At 45.5% G+C, this 24,749-nt stretch overlaps 1 protein-coding gene across 1 annotated transcript in view; it reads right to left on the reverse strand.

Annotated features, from left to right (window-relative positions):
- The window catches only part of RAB11FIP4 (RAB11 family interacting protein 4), a 296,785-nt gene extending 281,559 nt beyond the window's left edge, over positions 1-15,226 (reverse strand). Inside the window, exon 1 of the mRNA XM_060252683.1 lies at positions 14,961-15,226. Coding sequence (XP_060108666.1) covers positions 14,961-15,113 — 153 coding nt within the window. The 5' untranslated portion in view covers positions 15,114-15,226. The remainder of the gene's footprint in view (positions 1-14,960) is intronic.
- Positions 15,227-24,749: the final 9,523 nt, after the last annotated feature.

A 24,749-nucleotide genomic window follows, 5' to 3' on the forward strand; every position in this document is an offset into this window, starting at 1 on the left:
CATAGTAAACAGTTCTGTTGTTGTTGTTTTCCAAAAGTCACACCTTCAAAAATTTAACATCAAGAAGAACAAGCAATTCTGGATTCCATGATATGGTACTTTGGAGAACTGTGTGCCAGAAAATGGTTCCCCATCTTCTATTGATAAACACCAAAGTGAATTAATTAAGCCTGGAGTAACTCTGCATAGTTAGTAAATTTGCTCAGCCAGCAAGCGAGACTTGGAGAAGCATCTTTGGCTGTGCTGTAGATAAGGGGAGCTGGCTAAACTCTTCCCAGCTTTGATGTCACAGGCAATAACAAAATACCCAACAGCACAAAATAGCTGGGAGAACACACTGATGAGGCACAAGGGAAACCAGAGCCTAGTTCTTAGAAGAAGCAGTTGGGGGGGGGGGGGTGTCCTTTGTTTTTAGGTTTTTTACATCCCAGGCTTTGAGTTGCTTATATGCTGTTGCCTATGCAAACATCTGATTGATGTTAATACATATAAAATATGTGACCTGAATAACGTTATGATGAAAAATGTTAGAATAGTTTTAAATTAGCAAAATATAGGAAGTAAAACTGAAGAGAGGCATTTGTTATGTAAATGAGCATTCTCGGCCTTGCAGACTTTGCAGTACAAAGTGATTTAAGGAACTACACCGCTTCAAGCCTCATGCATCAAAATATTTTCATTCATGCTGCTTGCCTTAGCCTCACTACAGCCAAAGTAGCCAGGAGCATAAAAATAAGAAGTATCACATTATCATCATAACCGGGTCCACCAATTCAATCAAAACAGGCCCAGTGTTTCAAACACAAATCAGATACATGGGTGGCCACCTGGAGGGTTCCACTATACAGAACATAGTGTAAGGCCACGTGCTAATGATCATGCTCAATGCTTTATTAGAAGATACCCATTGTAATGTATTCAGTTGTATGTTTGTAGTTTTGGTGCATCTGATCTTTATTGTGAGCATATCCCCAATAATAAATAAGGAGCTGTTCCTTGGAATAGCCCCGTGGTGCAGAGTGGTAAAGCTGCAGTACTGCAGTCGGAGCCCTCTGCTCACGACCTGAGTTCGATCCCAGCGGAAGCTGGTTCAGGTAGCTGACTCCAGGTTGACTCAGCCTTCCATCCTTCCGAGGTCAATAAAATGAGTACCCAGCTTGCTGGGGGGAAAGTGTAGATGACTGGGGAAGGCAATGACTGGGGAAGGCAACCCCATAAAAAGTCTGCTGTGAAAACGTTGTGAAAGCAACATCACCCGAGTCAAAAACGACTGTTGCTTGCACAGAGGACTACCTTTACCTTTTTTCCCACATATAATCCTTTAACAAAGGATTTAGTAAATGGTGTTTTGGTCCTCCCAAGGACTGTGATTTTCTATTATATTATTATATTAAAGGGTTTTTACCTGGGCTTAAAAGAAAATGCACGCGCTGCTATCCCAGCTTTGCAGGCAACCTTAGCTGAATTTGGAGAGTTGGCAGGACTAAAAAGTTACCAACAAAAAACAGTGCTATATCCGATTATTAGTACATCAGAGGCGGAATCCTTCATTAAAACTCACTATAATTATCAATGACTAGAAAACACTGGACTTATTTAGACATCAAAATTCCACTCAACTTGTCAGATTTGTTGAGACTGAATCATATGGAAACTAATAGATCTATATAAGAACTTCTCAAGCATTGAAGACATTGTCTTGGCCAGAAAAAATAAATACTGTCAAATTGTTTATATTATCAAAAATTTCTCTTCTATTTCAGAGCCTTTGTTGTTGTTGTTCAGTTGCATAGTCGAGTACAACGCTTTGCAACCCCATGGACCAAGTCACACCTGTAAGCCAAAACGCCCTCAAAAGAGGTTGGGGAATTGTCAGGTGGGCACCTGGCTTAATCAGGATCTTTTAATATAGGATTCATGTCCAGAAATTATTGCTTAAATTTACCAAGGACAATTAAGTAAAACAATTAAAATTTATTCCAGAAAAATATAGAACTCACATACAAGGCAATGTGCTCATGAAACATACATACAGTCCTAATAAAAATAAAATTTCAGAGATAACACAAGGATGTACAAACAGGGTGATAATTACCAATCGTAGTCTTCAAGGAAGGCTCCAATGGCAGAAAAATGAGGACTAGGGGGAAAGGGACCCTCAACTTGGCCAAGAATCGGGGGTGGATCTAAACAGCGGGATAGGGATACTGTTAGATGCACACATGTAAAAAGTTGGGTCAGAGGTTATAAGGCTTCCCCTGAGCCCTTAGGGGTGGGAGGTACAGGGGAGGATGACAGGTGGTCAGCTGGTGCATGACCTCAGCAAAAGGGGCAGCTCTGCAATGACCATAAGGGCTGGACATGCAGTAGCCAATAGCCAGTTAATTGGCAACCCCTGGTTGGATGCTCATAGCTAACCAATGAACAGACTTAGCCTTAGTCATCTGATTGGACTTCCAGGCAACAAAGGGCCAAGGTGGGAGGCTCCAAGGTGACCATCAAAGGAAAGAATGTGCGACATTCCTGGGGTGGGGGTAACTGAAAGCTATTAAACATCCCAAAAAGGTGTCAATAGATGGCCAAATTGCTACCTAAGGTGGCACCCAATCTATACAAAGACACTTGGCTCTGTATGATACTGTTCTTCCTCTTCTTTATTCCTCTGCTAGTGCCATCTTTTGTCTTGGTTCCAATGAACAAAGGCTGAGGCAGTCCGGCAGATTCCCCTCCTGAGGTAAGTTTGATTGCCTTATGCACAGGTGACATCTATTGTGTACGTGAGCATCCTGCTTTGCTATCATGGAGTCTTGTGAGGCAGAATGATAGTGGTTAGTGGCGTTAGCCTTCCCATAGGGATTCCATGGTCAGGGGCTGGAAACCACTTGTCTGGACAGTTCCTGACAGCGCACCTTCTCCCGCTGCAACAGCTGAGATGGCTATCGCACGGAGCGACTGGAAACCCATCTTTCCTCCTGGTCAACACTCTTCCAGAGATGCTGAGTGCTTGCTACAATGTTATTAGTGCTCACAAGTCCCTTATATTCAGGTAGACAAAACCCCACATTTCTTGGCAGATGTGTGTGAGTTGTATCTCCAGGCGTCCTGGCAACTGTACTGGTGATCACGATGTCCATGTGTATGAAAAGCAGGGGGCTTTTTTGCTCACACAGCAGGCCCTCCTGTCTTCCACCATCCTCTGAAGGCTTTATTCCCAATGCTCTTTCAATATAACAATTCTTACCATGCAGACTGGAAGCTAATAGAGGATACTTACTTAATATCTATTTCATTCCATAATACAATTTGGTGTCTATGAAATAGGAGATTTCTAAATAACGTACTCCATCCAGGAAAGGCCTGTGGAAAATCTTGGAACGTTTAGGATGTCCCCCAAGGTTCCTCAGCATGATCATCCAGCTACATGAAGACCAGCGAGGCCAAGTCAGACACTGCAACGACCTCTCGGAGCCCTTCCCAATAGGCACAGGTGTAAAGCAATGCTGCGTTCTCGTGCCAACTCTCTTTACGATCTTCTTTAGCATGATGCTTCAAAGAGCCACAGTAGATCTAGATGATGACGATGGTGTCTACATCCGCTATCGCACCGATGGCAGCCTGTTCAACCTGAGGCGACTAAAGGCTCACTCCAAGACAATGGAAAAACTTATCCGAGAGCTACTGTTTGCTGATGATGCTGCACTCGTCTCCCACTTGGTATCAGCTCTGCAGCATATGACGTCCTGCTTTGCAGAGGCTGCCAAGCTATTCGGCCTAGAAGTTAGTCTGAAGAAGACAGAAGTTCTCCACCAGCCTGCACCCCAGGAAGATTATCACCCTCCCTGCATCACTGTGGGTGAATCAGTTCTGAAGACAGTCCAGCAGTTCAGCTACCTGGGGTGCATCATCTCCTCAGATGCCAAGATCGACAAGGAGATTGACAACAGGCTGGCAAAGGCAAACCGTGCATTTGGCCGACTGCACAAAAGAGTGTGGAGCAACAAGCATCTGAAAAAAGGCACAAAGATCAATGTTTACAAAGCGGTTGTGATGACAACCCTCATCTACGGCTCCGAATCGTGGGTTTTATACCGTCATCACCTGCGACTCCTTGAGCGCTTTCATCAGCGCTGCCTTCGCACCATCCTCAACATCCACTGGAGTGACTTTGTGACCAACACTGAAGTCCTCAAGAGGGTGGAGGTTACAAGCATCAAGGCACTGCTGTTGAAGACGCAGCTGCGCTGGGCAGGGCATATTTCTAGGATGGAAAACCACCGCCTTCCCAAGATTGCTCTGTATGGCGAACTTTCCACCGGCCATCGAAATAGAGGGGCACCAAAGAAGAGGTACAAGGACTCCTTGAAGAAATCCCTTGGCACCTGTCGCATCAACCATCACCAGTGGTCTGACCTAGCCTCAGATCGCAAAGCATGGAGGGCACACCATCCACCAGGCTGTCCCTTCCTTTGAGAACGCACGCATAGCTGGTCTTGAGGACAAAAGGAGATTGAGGAAGGATCGCACTGCTACAGCACCAACCCCAAATCAGACTTTTCCCTGCAGCCACTGTGGCCGGATCTGCCTGTCCCTCATTGGTCTTGTCAGCCACCAGTGAGCCTGCAGCAGACGTGGACTACTGCACCCTTCTTAAATCTTCGTTCGCGAAGTCAAGCCGAGAGAAAGAGAGACTCCATCCTATTCTAGAAGCAACATTTAGTATCTGGGATAGACTACAAGAAAAACTGGCTCCCCATTAACTACATTTCTTGGCCAACACTGGTTTCTGCAGACACTAGGCAAGAACCCGTGTTTGTCAGAATTCACTGGAACACTTGACATCACAATATGCTGAATGCGTATTCACACAAATAAATCAAACACCACAAAGCGCTAGGACTATTTTCACAACAATAATTTAACAATATTGAAGCACTAATAAATTCCAGTTCTGATCATCCTATCGCATAGAAATCTCAACATACACTGTAATCCACACAAACTGGCCAAGTTACTCCACAAAACAATGCAAATACCAACAAAGATACAGGTATAATGTCCTTTAGGTATATAAATGCATTGTTCAATAGATGAATGAAGACTCTACAACAGCAGTCCCCAACCTTTTTGGCCCCAGGGACCAGTTTTGTGAAAGACAATTTTTCCATGGACCAGGGGGAGGGGGGGAATGGTTTCGGGATGATACAATTGTGCACTTGTCAGATTGTCAGGAGGTATGGGCTGGAGTGCCACCAATATGCGGATGACACCCAGCTCTATCTATTAATGGTTGGCCAATCTGGCTGCATCCCAGACAACTTAGACCTGGCATTACAAGCTGTGACATCTTGGCTCAGGCTGAGTTGACTGAAATTGAATCCAATAAAGAAGGAGGTTCTCTATCTGAGCCGTGGTGGCCCAGGAAGGGAGATCCCCTTGCCAGCTTTTGATGGGGTGCCATTAATTTTGGCCCTGAAGGTCAAGAGCCTGGGAGTGCTCCTGGAGTTCTCCTTGTCTATGGAGGCCCAGGTAGCAACCACTGTCAAGTCCGCCTTTTTCCATCTGCAGTGGGTACGACAGTTGGCCCCTTTTCTGGAGCACTGTGATTTAGCAATGGTGATCCATGCTACGGTCACCTCGAGAATAGACTACTGTAATGCCCTCTACATGGGGCTGTCCTTGACTCTGACTTGGAGACTTCAGCTAATGCAGAATGCTGCAGCACGGTTGTTAATGGGACTTCTGAGATAGGAGCACATTCAACCAGTGCTGAAAGAGCTGCACTGGCTGCCTATTGTGTTCCGAGACAGTTTCAAAATGCTGGTATTGACTTTTAAAGCCTTATATGGTCGAGGACCTGTCTATCTAAGGGACCGCCTTTCCCCATATGTTCCCCAGAGAGCACTGCGTTCAAGAACTAAAAATCTATTGTCCATCCCCGGACCAAGGGAGGCCAGACTAGGCATTACATGGGCCAGGGCCTTCTCAGTGGCAGCACCAATGCTGTGAAATGCGCTCCCTGAGGTCCTAAGAGCTCTGCGGGATCTCTCCCAATTCTGCAGAGCTTGTAAAACTGAACTTTTAAAACAGGCCTATAACAACTAGGGGAGAAGGCTGTCGCTTTTATGCTACTGGGCAACTTCACCAGAAGGACCACCAACAGATAAATTGTATACTCTGTATAGCACCAATACTTTGTTTTAAATTATAATTGACTGTCTTATTGTTTTATATTTGAAACGGAGATGTTGGTTTTTATATGATCGCTAGCTGCCCTGAGTCTGTTTGGAATGGGCGGGATATAAATGGAAAGTAAATAAATACAAAATAAATAAAAAGAGTGGTAAAAGAAACAAAAAAATAATTTCTGGAAGGGTTCTCATTTATACACATCCCATTCTGACCAACACTGCATTCTGCAGCTTCCATCACACAACATATTGTTCATTCAGCACCAGGTAATTCCCCCCCCCCCCCAGCATTTTTAACGTTTTGAGTGCTTTAAAGTGTTCAGAAGGTACATGTTACTCTAGTGCTAAAATAAAGAGGTCCAGACTTGAATGCCCCCAAGAGTCTGCCTGGACAGGGATGCCAATTGCCTGGAAGAAAAAAGCACTCTGTTATTTCATAAAGACTTGTTTACCTGGTGATGTTATTTACCAGCCTCCCACATAAGCCACTCTGAGCTCTTTGCAGGAGCAGAGAGAGGAAACATAACAATTCTACGGTCTGTATGACGACAGCAACTGAAGCCATACATGGATTCATAGTGACGTAAGATACAGCATGGCCAACATGTTACCAACGACCAGTGTGGTGCAATAAACACACATGCAGCACATGAGCAAACAAGAACCATATGGAATTAGACACATGAGGAAAGGTGGGATATAATTTTAGTATTTAAACAAATCGAGTAAAGCCTTTGCTGTGCCTGAGAAATTGCAGAGAAACACAACCCATACACACACATAAAATAATCTAATACAGAAGACAAGAAAAGGCCAAAAAGACCACTCAATTTAAAGCAAATACTCCAAACAATTGAAAACCAATCTAATTTAAGATATATGCAAAACCCAGATCAAAACCGATCCAAAATACTATAATTACATATAAAACAAATCACTAAATGCACGAGTTTCAAACAGGAATAGTTATATAATAAAAAATTAAAAACCTCTGCTAACTCTTCATCCAATATTAATTAGTAGTTGAGAGAGCTCTTTCAGAATATGTCTCACATGCTAAAACACGGACAATTGTGGCAGAAATGGGGCTTGAGCCACATCCACCTTGGTGTTGCCTAATCTCTCACTGGAGGTTTATAAGCACTTAACCATATCTGTCCCTCTGCAGACATATTTAGTCCAATCCACAGTGTCATCGTTACTTCAGCTATTTCCATTTCACATGGACAGCTCTCTCACCCACAAACAAGGGACATAAACAAATCTTACTTGAGGATACTGTCTGGCATCTTGCTGTCTTGAATCCTTCTCTGATTCTTTGCAGATTTTCTGAGTTAAAAGGCACTCCTAAGACCTAAGTTTAATGTCTACCTCAGAAATTCACAACCTCCTTGAGCAGATATGAAATGAACAGAGCTAATAACATGACAACGGAGATGAAGGCTGCGGCCAGGCATGCATTTATATCCGACAAAGCCATGGATGCAGATTTAAAGTGCACATCCAGAAAGCAACAGCTGGGAATGGTCTGTGAGGCACCTGTCCTGCCCCAACTCAGTTCTGGACTTATTTGACAGCATGTAAAGTCTGATCTTAAACACTAGATGATGGGCCATGAATGGATTTTCCCTGTCTGATCACTCCAGCATCATCAAGCCATCACAGCTTGCATCCCAATAAATCCTGGTTCAGTGCCTTTAAAAAAAAAATCTTAGTGGTATGCACATAACTTAATTGTTTAATCGGTGAAAGGCAGCAGGGGCTAGTAGGTACCTTAAGCACTGCAAGGGACACCTTCTGAGCAAACACAAATACTTTTTTCAACTCTATTTTTAAAGCTGAGATTTGTGAGTAAAGCAATGATTGTTTAGTCCACACTCCTAGGCAGGGCTTTTTTGCAGCAGGAACTCCTTTGCACATTAGGCCACACACCCCTGACGTAGCCAATCCTCCAAGAGCTTACAGTAGGCCATGTAATAAGAGTCCAGTAAGCTCTTGGAGAATTGGCTACATCAGGGTGTGTGGCCTAATATGCAAAGGAGCTACAAAAAAAGCCCTGCTTCTAGAAAATAGTTCCTACGTGGGCGAGCCAATTAGTGGCATTATTTATGTGCATGCACAAAGGCCAGGCTGTCTGATCGGTCAATGATGGGACAGGCACGCAGCGAGGTGAATTATGGTCAGGATGTCTGATCGGGTGACTCAGTTTCAAATAAGGATGGACAGAAACAGGGCTGCCTCACTTACAGATTAAATGGTGCAACTGATCGCAGCCTAAACTGGGCAGTGATTTGTTCTGCTTTGGTTCCATACACTGATAACAGAAGCAGTAGGATTGTTTTTTGGTGGACAATGGGTTTTTTTCTGCTTCCATCTGGAAAAACTGGCCTAGCATTATACAAATAGACATAGCAGTCCGTGCCTGGGACATTTGGTCGAGCAAGCATCCATGCTGTGTCATCTGAAAGGTGCAACCAAGGATCCCTCAAAAAGGCATCAAAGGACTGGAGCACTACACCAGCAGTACATGCCCACAATGTACGGTCTGCAAGTAGAGTCCCAACATCGAACAAGAGACTGCAGGGGATTGAGGGACACACCACTCCCACTGCTTCTCTTGTAGGTGTTCTCAGAGGCTACTCATGTAGCATAGACTGTTGCACCAGGGCAATGTACCAAAAACAAGCAATGCACCAAAATCCAAGCTCACCAAGCTCTCCTATCACAGTTAAAGAAAGGAATTTCAACAGGTGCACTCTTTACAAAAACACAATGCTATGTGTTTTGTGTGTGTGGATTCACTATGATCTTGCTAAGCTGCTCGGAATCCTTTTGGCAGATTCAGCATTAATTTCTTGACTTTTCCATTTCAGGAAGACCAGAACATGGACTCCTTTGAAGCCTGGTTGCCTCCTTTTCAAAGCTTAAAAGCTTCCTCAGGAAATTGCAGCAGGGAGACTCCCCCTGGGGATTGCACTGGGGTTGACAGGTTCAATGCTTGTACTTTGAAGAGTCTCATACAGAGAAAACTGTTCTAAGACAGGCTTTTCTGTCAGATGCAGGAAGAAGCAGTCACACCCAGCAGAATTCCCCCCTCCATGTACCTCTTTAATGCACACAGCCTTAGGCAGCAGTCTTCCACAGTCCACTGCAAGATTCCCAGAGCTGATGATCAGGAGACATTTCTGCATCATCCAGGCCTCCACACGTGTTCAAGGCCCTCCGCCCCTGTCCAGGAGTCGAGCCTGTGAGCCCTCCCCCAGCTTTGAGCTCCCTCTCCCCACCCAGGAGAATGGGCCACAAACTCAACCAGTGAACCAACAGGTCAGCTGCTGACATTTCCTCCTTGGTCGGGGACAAGGACATCAGGCCCTGCTACTCGGGAGTTACGCGGGGAATTCCAATAAAGCATCAAGGAGGCTGATGGGAGGGAGCAGGGTTGCCCAGGACAGAGATTTAAGGGAGAACCTAAGTCGCATCAGTGAGGAAGAGTTCTGTGCTGCAGAACCATGTGCTTCCCAGAGAGAGTCCAGCAAGAGCCAGAGTCAGATGAGAAAAAAAGGTGTCACTAACACACACACACACACACACACACTGCTGACTCAGTCTGAGGTGTGACTTCTCGCCTAACAATGTTCTGGAGCCACCTCGCAGCCCCTCCAATAACCCCCTTCCTGAAAATCTAGACAGCCCCCTAGACAGGCTGCACTAAGCAGGCCCATGCAACATTAGTTTTCCTCCCCATACATCTTCCACAGGAGATCACTGGATCATGCTGCAAAATCCTCCTGACTTTTGCGGTGTCAAAAGCAAACACATCCAGGTTCTGCCTTAATGCAACAACCCAGGACTACATCAGGATAGCTACAGGATGATAAGGTCTTGTGGTAGGGTTGCCAGCCTCCAAGTGGTAGCTGGAGATCTCTCACTATTACTCCAGGCAAAAGGGATCAATCAATTCACCTGGAGAAAATGGTCACTTTGGAAATTGGACTCTATGGCATTATGCCCCAAACCCCACCCTCCTCAGGCTCCATTCCCAAAATCTCCAAACCCATACCTTGCAGAAGATAACCAGACCCAGTCCTCATGTTCCTTTTATGGTTGTCCAAAGCTGGAATCTTAGCAACTGCAGCTTTTTTTCAGCCTTTGCATAACAAGCTGCACCTGCCCAAATGTCTGCAACTGCAGATAAACCTAGAGGAGCCCTCTGTCAAGTTACCGTAATATAAAGCCTTCCCTATGTGCAGCTGCACAAGCATCATCTCCAGTTGGCATTAACTACCCCAAATTTCCAATGCTACCAGCCTCTAACTTGAAGCAGATGAACATAACATAATCAGGAAGGAAGCAGGTGATGAAGGCAGCACATGGCATCAGCAATGCTAAGCTCAACCCAAACCACATTGACAGGATCAGGAATCCACCTTTGCACTGAGGCTACCTCAAAGCCAGCCAGTTTTCCAACACCAATGGTTCAGAAGCCCCAAACTGCTCACAGGATGTTGACAATCCTGGGCTGGTGCACAAATGAAACCAGCACAGCCCATTGGAGGTGCCCTCAGGATGAAAGTGACAGACTCCATGTTCCTCTTCTTAGACATCCATTAGGCAGCCATTAGTCCCCAGACTCTCTGGAATTGGCATCAATGGGAAGCACTGGCAGGACACCTGCCAAGACTCACTATTCAAACCATTCCTAGACCCAGGCAAATGGCCTTTACCCCATGGGCACCTGAAGCATCCCTGGGAATGCAGGCAACTCATCTCACCTGGTAAATGTACATCTTGTTATTAAAGCTCTCCGTTCACCAGCCAGCCAAGCAAACGCTAGTACAGGGGTGTTCGAACTCATAGGGCCATAAATGAGACCTTATTGGGCCATGCCATGTGTGTCATAAAATGTAATGCCAGATAGCAGAGATATAAACATTATAAAGGACACAGACAAACAATTAAAGATTTTTTTAAAACTTAAAATAAAACATGATTAAAATCTTAGCACTCATTACTCTTAAAGGTGCTTTCTTTGTATCTCTCCCATGGGATCTAGGGAACTGGGCCCATGGGATCTAGGGAAGTGAGCAAAGGAAGCTCTGGCTCTTTCCTTCCTTCCTCAAGGGACCAGGATGGGGAGGAGCTTCAGCCAATAGAAGGAAGAGAGGCTTGGCTCAGTAGCTCTGCTGTGTGATTTAGAGGGCCTGGCAAAGCAAGCTATCCCTCCCCCCTTCCTCCCCAAGGGAAGAGTCTCAGCCAATGAAGAATATAGAGGCTTTCCTCTGTAGCTCCTGTGTGATTGAGCAAGCCTGGCAAAGCAAGCTGTGATGCAGGAGGAAGCAAGAGAGAGGGAAAAGGAAGTAGATGGCAGCCAGTTGTTCAGGGGGCTAATAGGAGCCCTCTGAAGGCCCGATGTGGCCCCCAGGCCACATGTTTGACACCCCTTCTCTAGAACATTCAAATGGGAGATGCCACGAAAAGCTTCAGCTATCCATTTCCACACCAAGTCCCTATTAAAGGGACAGGGCAGTTTTACCCAAGCTTGTTGGTAACCCTAAAACGAAAGCTTGGTCACTTTGCATTCTGCAGAACCAGGACTTCCTCAGAGGAAGCATCTTTTTCTAATCAAGCAAGCAGACTAAAGAAATTAATCTTGAAAAACACTTAAACTAACATGACTGCACTTGTGGAAACTAGCTACTGCTCAAGCAATCAAGTCGAAAAGAGGAACTCAGGGGTTCCAAACAAAAAAGTCAAAGTATCCAAACCAGTTTTGGTGGCTAGCAAGTCCACCAAACTCCAATATAAGGTATGACATTGAAATAACTTAGGGCTACCTACCTCAGCTAAACTACATCAAGAAAGCAGATCTCAAGTTGTATTTTAATTATAGTTATTGACTTCATTTATAGCTTCTCTTTCTCACTGCGACTCAACGTAGATTACAAAATATTAATAAAAACAATTCAAACAAACTGCAAAGATCTCTAATTTAAAAAATGCAAACCACCAGCCCCTCCCACTGATTTCAGATGAAGCTAAGAAGAGCCCAGTTGGACCAGACCACTGATCCATCTAGTTCAGTATTCCATTGAAGATAATGACCAAATAGTTGCCAAGAAGGGCTAACTAACAAGGCCAGTTGTTGCTTCCTAGCACTGGTATTCAGAGGTTTGCTATCGATTTAGTGACCACTGACAGACCCATCCTGAATGTGCCTAGTCCCCTTTTACTGCCATCCATGCCAGTGGTCATTTTTGTAATTCACACAATATAGGAACTTAGGAAAGGAAAGGTCTCCCGTGCAAGCACCGGTCATTTCCGACTCCGGGGTGACATTGCTTTCACACGTTTTCACAGCAGACTTTTTATGGGGTGGTTTGCCATTGCCTTCCCCAGTCTTTTACACTTTCCCCCCAGCAAGCTGGGTACTCATTTTACCGACTTTGGAAGGATGGAAGGCGGAGTCAACCTTGGGCCGGCTACATGAATCCAGCTTCCGCCAGAATTGAACTCAGGTTGTGAGCAGAGAGTTCAGACCACAGTACTGCAGCTTTACCACTCTGCGCCACGGGGCCATAGATAGGAAGAAGAGCTTAATAAACATGATATAGGAGCTTAAGAAGAGCCCTGCTGGACCAGACCAATAGTCCATCTAGTCAGCATCCTGTCTCACCAGTGGCCAAACAGTTCCTCTGGAGGGCCAACAACAGGGCCTAGAAGCTGAGGTCTTCCCCTGATGTTGCCTTCTGGCTCTAGGATTCAAAGGATTAGTGATTCTGAATGTGGAGGTTCCCCTCAGTAACCATGGCTAGTAAACAGTAACCACTGATAGATTTATCCTCCATGAATCGAATTCCTTTGAAAGCTGTTTATTCTTGTGGCCATCATTATGTCCTCTGGCAGCAAATTCCACATTTTAATCACTCAGTGAATGCACTTTTTAAATGTGGGGTTTAAACCACATATACATGCATTGAATCCAACATAAGAATTACTTAGCACATGCACAAGGGATAATCAAGTGTACACTGTACAAGAATGTAACATGAGAGTGACTTCAACTCACATATAAACAAAAAACAAATGTACACTGTACATGGATTGTACCTGCATTCACTGCAACTTGTGAACAGAATTTATGTCCTTTGGCAATGAACTCTACTTTAGTAGATAATTACTTCAGAGTCCCTATGACTCTGGCCCTGCTTTTTACACTGGAGTAAGCCTACAGACCTTGGTGGTGCTCCATACAAGCAGCAGAAGGAAGACTACAGTAGCAAACACTGTGAAACTGATTAAGCGCAACAAAGTCTTAAACTAAACCAATAAGGGTGGTAATTCAAAGTTCCTCCTTGCCTGAAGGCTGCTTTAGAGAAAGAGAATTCTATTTACATTCAGTAATATAAAAATAAATTGAACCAGAGCTTTGCCCTACGGATATTGACATTCTTGGCAAAATCACCCAATGAAACCAGTAAATTGCTAGTGAAATTAGGCAATAAAAAACAGCAGGTAAAAGTTGTGTGTTAGTAGCCTGGAGAAAATAAGACTAGTTGGCTCGGTAGGAGAAGATAAAGGATGGCAACAGCATCCAGAGGTGACTAGATCAACCCAAGACTCCCAGTGGGGAACAAAGCTTAAGAAAAAGGGAGGGAAAGTATAATGGCCCACTGAAATCACAGCGATGACATTATTCTCATGGTTCGCAGTAATCATATCAGTGCATATAACTGCTTTAACGTACAGTGCACATCAGCTGCTCACCCAAGGCCAGTTAGTCATGCACTGCTACTGTGTACAGGACTGAAGAACATAAATACACCTATTAGGGCATCTGGTGGCCAGATAGGAACCCCACAGCAGCAGTCTGCAATTCAGGCCAGTAGGTCCATTCTCCATAGATGGGTCTTTCTGTTCTATAGCACTGTACATTTCCATGGGGTTTAGCACTACAGAATTGGTATTAAGACATAGCCCCATCATCTTTCTTATAGACTTCTTGTATTCCACTGTGGATCTCTAACACAGGTGTGTGTGGGGCGGGCGAGAGGGTGTACCAAATTCCTAAGTTTATCATTTGCATCAGAATCAGGTAGATAGCCCAGGCTAGCCTGATCCCATCAGACCTTGGCTGCTAAGCAGGGTCAGCGCTGGTTAGTATTTGGATGGGAGCGCACCAAGGAACACCAGGCAGTACCAGAGGCAGATTTTCTAAAGAGAGGGCCATTAAGGTCAACCACCTCTCTTAGCCTCTTGCTGGGAAAACCCCATGAGGGACCACCAGACATCAGTTGCAACTAGATGGCCAATAGAAAAAGAAAAAAAGTGGCTGTGTGGGGGCCTATTTATTGTTAAGCCTCCATCAGTGCTGATTTTCTAAAGAGAGAGCCATTAAGGCTCAAGCGTCATAAGGTGCTCTTCTGCTCGGCTCAATTTTGTGGGGACCTCAACAGGCAGGGAATGGCATTCTGCCCATGCTCAAAGGCACACTACTCCGCATATTCCAGGGCCAAATCTAGCTACTTCAGATAGATCCCAGGGTTGGTTCTGCCCGGCACTTGGCTAGGGGACCTGGGCCATTCTTTAATCTGTGCTCAAGGTGGCGGGGAGGACCCCCAGTGTAATTCAAAGTGTGCTCACACAGGGCAGAACAAGAACTGGCTCTTTTCCGGGAAGACGGTAGGTGCACCCAGACGCTTGCCCCGGGCTCCCACCCCCCAAGGATTCCTCCCCTTGCCTGAGCGCTCGCTGCTGCCCCAGCCCGTTACCTACCTCCTCCTCTTGGCCGAACTGCAGCCCCAGGGCCACGAAGTGCTCCACCCGGATGAAGCCGTCAGCGTCCTCATCGCACACATCGAAGACCTCCTTGAGCTTCCGCAGGAACTGCATCAGATTCGGCGGCTCCCCGAGGCCAGCGGGCTCCATGGCGCCCTTCGGCGCTTAGCTGGCGGCGGCGGCCGGGGAGAGGCTCCCCCACAGCAGCAGCTCCGCAGTAGCCATCATCGCGAGCGGCTCGTGCCGCTGCCCCTCGCAGGAGCAGCCAGCGAATGACATCAGCACAGGGAGGAGCCAGAGGCGCGGGCGGGCAAGGAGGGAGAGAGCGAGCGGGAAGGAGGGAGGGAGGGAACAATGGAGAAAGGAGACAGGAGGAGCGGAAGGATGCACATCAAAGGAAACCGCGGCACGGGGCGGGTACCACTGAGAGCTTGCGGGTAAAGTCCCCTCTGTCTCGGCCCGGAAGATTTGCCTTCTTCGCATCCCTCTGTCACCGTTAAATGAATCCACCAATCTGCATCTTACAGCTAACTCTGATCATCAGATGAGAAGTCTATATGCGTGAGCGAAAGGGGGGGGGGGGCGGGGGGCTCTTTGGGGGACACATGCAATGGCACCATGTAAGTTACAGACTGTAACCATTCTGTTATACCCACAGGCGGATTAGGGGAAGATGGACGATGCCTCTCCTTTCAATACTGGGGTTGATTTGTAAGAATTCTAGTCCATATTAAGTGGTCAAGAGAAGGGAATCCAGACGGATCGTGCAAAGGTAAAATCTTGGAAAGGCAGTATATAAAATTCCCAAAATAATTCACTGACATTTGGAGGGGAGCAATTAAATTACAATTCTCTAGCTGCCCAAATTGTGAGCACAAAGGGTTACTAAAAGCCTATTATGTAGTGACTGATCTATGCCCTGTGATGTGATGTCACCCCTGGGCAAGTTTAATTAAACACAACTTCATCAGCGTTTATCCCTAGAACTTGTATCAAGGATTACAAGGTTTGGGCTTCACCCAGAATGCAGAGAGTTGCACATTAAGGCCATGATTTTATATAAGACTCAGTAGGGGCCCCGCAGCAGGCCCCATGGAATTCAGTGGCATTTATTTCTGATTAAGCATTCATAGATTTTCATAGAGTAGGGCTTTGTTGTCTCCAGCTAAGGGAAGGTTTGGTACAATCCTGAACATCTTTCCTTAGAAGGGAACTCACTAAACTAGTATGTCTATTTTAAGTTAGTAAATTTTTATCTCACCCTTTTACCAAGGAGCTCAGAGTAACATTAGGGTTGCCTGCTGACCTGAAGAAAAATGAAATTACTGGCTCAAAGTTACCATGGCCAGAATTGGGGTTTGAACCTGGATTTCCCAGATCCTAGTCCAAACCAAAACCCTTACACCAACACTAGTTTATAACCTTATATTCTTAAAATGAGTTTCTACTTGTTTTGGAGTATAATAATGAGCAATCATTGCTTATCTGCACATAATGACAGTTCTTTTTAATGTATGTAAAAATGCCTGTTCACTGATATTTAGACAGTAGCAAGTAGGCCTGTCAGAGGGAATGTTCTTTCCCTTGGCTAGGGGCTTAATGTGTAGAAGTGGGCAGCCAAAGCTTTTCAAAGCATGGAGGTAAATGACATCACCTGGTAAATAACTTCCCACTGAGCATCTATTAAAGAGAAAGGACATCTTTCTCCAGGTCAGCTGGCAACCCTAGTGAAAAGCAAAGTGACTTAAAGTTTCACCAAAACCAAATTGACATCTGAGTGTTTGAAGTTTTGGCCCAGACTTGTAAATATTCTCATTTTCATATTTACTTTCAAAACCTGAGTTTGAGAGATGCATTTTTGAAGTTATTTAGCACATAAATGCACCATCGCTACTGGTAAGTAGTAAGTCGCCAGGTTTCTTGAGAGAATGTTTTTTTGTTCTTCCAGTTGTTTGCTTTGTAATCAAAAGGAAATTAAATCCAATCCCCCAGCGATTGGGAGATATATATACACAAGGGTCAAGTGACCAAATCTCAGATATCCAGGAGAAACACGTGGAAGAGGAGCCTGCTTCCCTTGGCCCTCCAGTCATGTAAATCTTGATTAGAGCTTTTGAAACAAGTGCTGCTGGGAGAGTTGACTAATGTTCAGGTACTTGAGGGTTTGGAGTCCAGCCAAGATTTCTACAACTTGCTGGGGGGGAGGGGGAGCACTGCCTGCTAATGAGCCTGCCTGGCTATTCCAGCCATTTTACATCTCTTGTGATTTTTATTAGTGCTGTTTTGAAGAGCAATGCAGGGCTTGGCGTTTCAAAGGTTTGTCCGCAAGAGATGTTAATGCTTGGAGTTGGCTTCAAAGTGCATCTCATTAATTTTTTTTTGTTTTCAGTAGCAAAATGATTTCCATTTCTTTTTTTTGCAGCACTGGAAATCCTTGATTGGAAAGGGAGAAGTGGTCTGTGTTCCACTTCTCTAACAGGTTGCTTCCGCAGAGTTAACCAAGCAGTGTGCTGTTCTTACTGCTGCTTGCTGGCTTTAAGACTCCCAGATTTAGTGTGGTCTCTTCCTGTGGGAGAACAAGGTTTGAGTCCAGTGGCACCTTTAAGACCAACAAAGTTCTTTTGCAAACTTCTTCAGATACAGTCGGAGTGATGTTTCCGAAGTTTATGGAAGCCATCTTGTGTGCCTTTTAGAAGGCAGATAGAATTTGAAAAAAGTAACCTACTCTGTGAATATAAACCTCATTGGCTTTCAATATAATCAGGAGCTGATGTGTTACTGACTGCTTGGTCGCCAACTCCTTATTGGGAAATACTTGGAGATTTTGAGGATGGTGGGATTTAGGGAAGGGTAGGACTCAGCAGGGTACAGGGGGTGAGCTGGCAGGGGGCAGCTGAGCACAATGGAACTTACTCGCAAGGAAACCTGCTAAGTGGATTGCACTGTGCAAAGGAATGGAGAAGCTGCTGTTGTTTTATTTTGACTGAGTAGCCACGTTTTTCCACGTCAGGCCTAACCCTTTAGAAATGCTAATTACCTCCCTGGCCAGAGACAATGACATGGTCAGTTCACACCTACTCTCCAGTCCAATAACACTTTAGAAATACTAATGACCTCCCTGGCCAAACCATAAAATCGTCAGTTTTGACACCTCCAACTATAAGTGGTCAGCTTTTACCTACAAAAGGGTTCCCCCCCCCCTCAGTCTCTCTGTCTCTCCTACCAGAGCAGACATGGCACAATCAGTCTTCTAGCCAGGCTGGACAAATTGGGGAGGGAGTGTTGCCCAGTGAGAACCCTCTTGTAGCTATGGGCTTGGGCAGGGACTGTGGAAGGTACCAGGGATGCCAAAGAGACTCAGGTCTCCCAGCAGCCTCTCAATGTGCCTCTGTTCCTCACCTACTTCCCTTAACAACAAGAAGCCCCTCCAGGTGCCTGGCAGTCACTGTTACAGATGTTGCCAGCTCCCCCATCCATTGTTGCAATGAACGTCAGGGAATAGGGACTTGGGCACAGGAGGAAAACACAGCCGTCAGTCCATGGGACTTTCCAAGCAGGTGCCAAGCCCTTGCTGCCCCCTAGAGGCACCTCAGCTCCCATCTCTCAGCTCCATTTCGTCCTCACTAGACACGCGGGGGCAGAGTCCTTGGCAAGATCCCAGGGGTGTTGTATGAGCACCCTGGCTGTGGAGATGAAGGTATGACAATAGCAGAGTCATCTTCCCTCATGGGAGCAGGGATTGGTACCCATCTGCTCTGGCTGCTACTGCATCTTTGTCCCTACTCATTGACCTAGGAGAACAGGCCCATGACATCATCCCCACCTGCAAGTCACCTCTGGGGTGGAGGGACGCCAGCTGGGACAATAGACGGGGGAGTTGAAGACAGCTAGGGCTATTGGTAGCGGCAACCATTTATTCTTTTATTTATTTATTTAATGGACTTATATCCCGCCCTTCTCACCGAAGTGTCTCAGGGCGGCTTACAACATAATGATTCATATAATTCAATTTAAAACGTTTACAAATACAATTAAAACCATAATTAATAAAACAAGATAAAATAAAACCAGCGGTCTATAAGAGCATTTTTGTTCCATCCAGAGATGTTCTCATTATCAGTTAGGTGTTATAGGCCTGCCGGAAGAGGGCTGTCTTACAGGCCCTGCGGAACTGCCATGACGCTCACTACACAGGACCTCAACACTGCAGCCATCCACCACCTCCACAGGCAGCGTATCACCACTTGCATGATGGGCTCTGCTCCCAGAAGACCCTCCTCCACCACCTGCTCACAAGGAACACCTTTTGCCATGAGGGCTTGGATGACATCATCATGATCATCACAATCATCAGATTTACTAGGCTGCCTGCTCTTCTGTTAATAAACAATACATTTCCCAAGATAGCGGAATAACATTTAGATTTCTATTTCCACAGCTGCCTAGGGATGAATGGGATTACAGAAGGTGAGGGATGGGAGATGAGAGAGTGCCACGTGTTATATTGTCCCTATAGCTGTCCTCCAGGTTTGTAGCCATGGGAGGCCTGTGGAGGGACTGCCTCCGACTTCCAGGTGGGCCCCCTGGGGTGCAGCCTGTTCCTTGATAGTTTTCCATCCAAGTACTAACCAGGGCAGGCCCTGTTTAGCTAGATTGGGCTAATCTGGGCCACCCAAATGATGGTTCTCTTCCATACGCTTGTTGCTACATTTATTTTCCAGCAAATCCATCTGTTAAACTGCTTCCTATATAATGTAACAGTGGGGGCACATTTACACAGAAGTTTTTATTAAGGGTTGCCAAAGATCTAAAACTAAACCCATCTACAATCGTAATCTATATGCCAGAGATGGCCAAACTGTGGCTTGGGAACCACTCTTTCACACATATTGTGTGGCTCTTGAAGCCCACTCCACCCCATCGTCTGGCTTGGAGAAGTAATTTCTCTCTTTAAATCACTTCTCCAGGCCAAGCCAGCTGGTAGCTTGGAGAATGCATTTAAAGTTTAAGTTGCTTTCTTTCCACCTCTCCCTCCCCCCCCCATCTTGGAGGGGCTGTGGCTTGGAGCAGCAGAGCATCTGCTTTGCACAGAGAAGGTCCCAAATTCAATCCTCAGCATCTCCAGCTAAAACGACCAGGTGGTAGGTGAAGTGAAAGACCTCTGCCTGAAATTCTGGAGAAGTTTAAGTTTATTCGATTTATATCCTGCCCTCCCCGCCGGAGCAGGCTCAGGGCAGCTCACAACCAGTAAAATCAGAACAGTTCACATACATTGCATTATACATTAAAATAAACAAAACAATTAAAACAATCTAGTGCTGATATCAATTGACAATATTACATTTCAGATGGCATTCAGTAAATAAGATGTCTCAGAGAACTACTGTCAGTCCGAGTAGACAGTTATATGAGAAAGCTGTAGAGACCCTTAACCCAGCGTCATGGGTTCAGTGGTTTGTGTATTCTAGTGAGGGAGGGAGAGTGACATGAACTGTTATTTGTGGCTCTTAGACATATGAAGATTGTGTGTGTGTACATGCGCAACTTTCATGTTTGGCCATGTAGTAATGGCATTTTATACAGTGATAGTTTAATGACATGCAACTAAAATGCACCCTCAGGCAGATACCTTTTATTGCTGGTACATTTATTGAGGGCCCTTTGTTCTGAACAAGTAGCATATGCTTGCTATAGATCACAAGTTGCTGAATACTGAAATCTGACAGCTGCCAATCAAGTTTGCAAATGTACTAAAAAATCTGGGAGAATGAAGGCAAGGGAGATTGTCACTGGAAACAGTTGAGAGTGGGGGGGAGAGGGAGAAGTGGAGGGGGAGAGAAAACAAATAAGGCTACTGAAATAAGTGCTAGTTATTTAGGGAGGGAACCTGTTTTCACATCTGGGTCTAGAATACATGACTATGAATACCGCTGGTGTGGGTCAGAGAGTAGAAATTGCTCATTGTTCAGTGGTCAGTGTAGAATTTTCAGTCCATTAATCATCTATGTATCCCACCTGCCCTTCATAAAGGACAGATTATACCATTTTATTATTGCAAAAACTTGTGGGGCTAAGAGAGAGACTGGCTAGCCCAAAGCTACTCAGTAAATTTCATGGCTGAACAAGAACTTGAGCACCTGTCTCTAAATCCACGTGCGTTTTCCCAAGTGTATAATGAATATGAGGTCAGGACCAAAGTGAAACACTGACCTGGGTACCCTGTTGCATGGCTCATCCCACACACTCTAATTGGAAGGGACAAACGGGTTATCCACAGGGACTTGCATCTCATTTTTTCTTCCTCCACTATTTTTTCTTTCCCTGAAGGCTCACCTAACCTCTCACCTTTCCCTTCTTTCTTCTCTCCTTCCCATCCACCAGCCAGCCTAACTTTATCTGCCCTCCCCCTCCCCCTTCAGCTTTCATTACTTCCCTCTTTCTGGCAGCCTCTGCCTGGAAAAACTATGGCCTAGTTGTGTGGTGCTGGCTGACAGCCTGGACCCTCTTGTATGATGGGGAATCCACAAAGATTTGTGGGGGAGGAACCTCATTTCCCATTGTATCCACTTCCCCACACTGTTTCCTCTGTCCCTTTTTCTAGAATTCCCCATATCCTCAGCTTTCCTTGCTTCTTTCTCTCCTTCCCACCCACCAACTTAACTTTTATTTACTTCTCTATCTTCAGCTATATGTATTTTGTATTTACTTCTTGTAAATCCTGCCATTCTCCTCAATGGGACCCAAAGAAACATTATTCTTCTCTCCTCCATTTTATCCTCACAACCACCCTGTGAGATATGTTAGGCTGAGAATCTATAACTGGCCCCAGATCACTGAGTGAACTTACATGGCAGAGTGTTGATTTAAACCTGAGTCTCCCAGATCCTAGTCTGAAACTCTAATCACTGTACAACACTGATTTTGTGGGGTGACTGCTATTGAACAGTAGCAAGCATCTGGGCCTGGGTGAGCCATGCAAATTGCATGTTAGCAAGTTGTCCAGTAATTCCTGATAAGCCTGGCCCTGATGTCCACACTCAAAGGCCCACATAGACCTGGAAAGTGTCCTGCCCCCCTCTTCCTGCCTTGTACTGACAGAAACCAATGATTAAAGGCTGCCAATACTGTTGTGGTTGCCAAGCAACAGCCATTGAGCCCACTAGTTTCTTAAGAAACAGTTGCTGTTTCTATTATTCTGGGGAGTTTTAACCCCTCAAAGTATTTTTATTTAAGATTTCAGATTTTTCTGCAAACTTGGAACATTTTTCAGGTCTGTAAAAAGATTTTTCTTGTCTGTTCATTGCTGGATTTACATATTCTCAGATTAGAGAGAATATGTAATGGAGAATATGGAGAATTAGATACATTGATGAACCACCCAGAAACATGAGGGAAGAAGTGTTTAATCCTTTCCTCTGAACCATTTTCCTGCTCTAAATTTCCCCTCTCCCAAGCTGTTATGCCCCCGGTGGGTGGAGCTACAGGTAAAGTTAATTGGGTCTCCTGCATAATGTATAAAGGTAAAGGTAGTCTCCTGTGTAAACACTGAATCATTACCAATCCAGGGGGTGATGTCACATCATGATGTTTTCTTGGTAGACTTTTTGTTATGGGGTGGTTTGCCATTGCCTTCCCCAGTCATCTACACTTTACCCCCAGCAAGCTGGGTACTCATTTTACCAACCTCAGAAGGATGTAGAGCTGAGAGTTAATAATGATATATCATTGGTATGGACATTTTCTCTATTCTAGTAGTCACTGAGAAGCAATTTGTTATCCCTTTGTGGGATGGGGACTGACTTCTTAGAGCATGCCAATTTGTGAGAAGGGCCTGAGAGAGTGGACTGATATGATGGTTGTAGCTGCAGGGCTGATGTTGTAATGGTATGGAAGCACTGAATGGGAACTAACTCTCCAGAATTGCTGGATAATAAGGTGTTGGCTGCTGCATTAGTCATGACCAGAAATACCCTTAGCTTGGATCATGTGCTTCCTGGCTCACAGCAGATGTGATTTCTCTGCTCCTGAAATATCGCTTTGGATGGGCTTGTCATTTCAGCTTGTTAAAGGTTAGTGACTGAGAAGGAGAAATTTCACTGAGACGCCCTCCGGTACCTGCAGCATTTGTAGGATTTCCATCAGGGCCAGATGTTTTTTCATCAGTGTCATCTCTACTTATTTAGTAAGCGTGAAGCCGGTGTCACAGTGCTTGTGCAGAAACCGCATTAGCCGAAGGCTGGTAACCTTATCATTTGTAATTCTGGTTGCTTTCCAACAGGCAGTGACAACATCTTTAATATCTTTGCAGGCAGCATTCACTCCAGAGGGGGTCCATGTAACATTCTCAACAGGGAGATGAACAATAGAAGCATGATTGTGCATGTGTTTCTAGCTGCACTCCTCTTCTAGGCCAAACACATTAACCTTTTGCTCTAGTAAATTTTAATTAAAGGCTGGGGAGTTCTGTTGTTGCATCCGCATACATAGGATGACATCGTTGTTTCACTGTCTCACTCCAGGCCTACACTGGCTTGTTCTGAATAATGCTGATGTACCAAGATAATGTAATGGCCCAGTCCCAGAGCCTGCAGCATCCTGTTCCCTGCCAAGGCCAAAAGTGGGAGCAGGAGACCAAGAGAGTCCAGGAGAGGGAGCACAAACTGTCACAGGATTGCCATTCCAGGTTAGGAAATTCCTGGGAACTTGGGAAAGGAATGGAGTGGAGCCAGGGAAGGGCAGGGTTTGGGGTAGGGATGAGCCTTGGTAGGGTATAATCCCACAGAGTCCACCCCCCAAAGCAGCTGTCTTCTCCAGGGGAACTGACCTCATCATCCAGAGGAGAGCTGTGACTCTGGGAGATCTTCAGACCCCACCTGGAGATTGGCAACCCTACAAACTGAGCACCGTGGTGTCCCATAGTGAGGAGTCTGAGTGTGTGTGGGGGGGGAGAACAGTTGAAGAAGTGTGGGTCTAGCGAAGCAGGAGCCAGAAACCGGAGAAGTGTCAGAGCAGAGTCAGGAAAGCCCAAGGATTTGCTTTGAAATGAAATTATCTGGAGGAAATCAGGGTAAGAGAAGGCAGCCACCAGGCGGAGTTGGAGAGAAGGAGAGAATGGTTAGAAGGGTGGAGGAGAACAGCACACAAGCTGAAGCTTGCAGAGGTAAACTTTCACATATTGGTTTGAAATAATTGATCAATGCTAGTTCTAAAGCTACAGAATAGGGACTAAGAATCTCTCAGTTGGTTGCATGGTGCAAATGTGTGAAAGTGTCTGTGTGTACGTTTCCTCCCCATGATGGGGACACTGCTTTCTGAATGTTGTCATTCAGCAGAAGGGGGCACTTGTTTTGCATGTAGACACCATGAGGGAGCTGGTGGTCATAAGTACATAAGTGAAGCCATGTTGGATCAGGCCAATGGCCCATCCAGTCCAACACTCTGGGTCACACAGTGGCCAAAAAAACCCCAGGCACCATCAGGAGGTCCATCAGTGGGGCCAGGACACTAGAAGCCCTCCCACTGTGCCCCCCAAGCACCAAGAATACAGAGCATCACTGCCCCAGACAGAGAGTTCCAACAACATGCTGTGGCTAATAGCCACTGACGGACCACTGCTCCATATGTTTATCTAATCCCCTCTTGAAACTGTCTATACTTGCTGCTGCCACCACCTCCTGTGACAGTTAATTCCATGTGTTAATCACCCTTTGGGTGAATAAGTACTTCCTTTTATCCGTTCTAACCTGACTGTTCAGCAATTTAATTGAATGTCCACAAGTTCTCGTA

This window comes from Heteronotia binoei, chromosome 13 (assembly GCF_032191835.1).
Source record: "Heteronotia binoei isolate CCM8104 ecotype False Entrance Well chromosome 13, APGP_CSIRO_Hbin_v1, whole genome shotgun sequence".
Taxonomy (NCBI): Eukaryota; Metazoa; Chordata; class Lepidosauria; order Squamata; family Gekkonidae; genus Heteronotia; species Heteronotia binoei.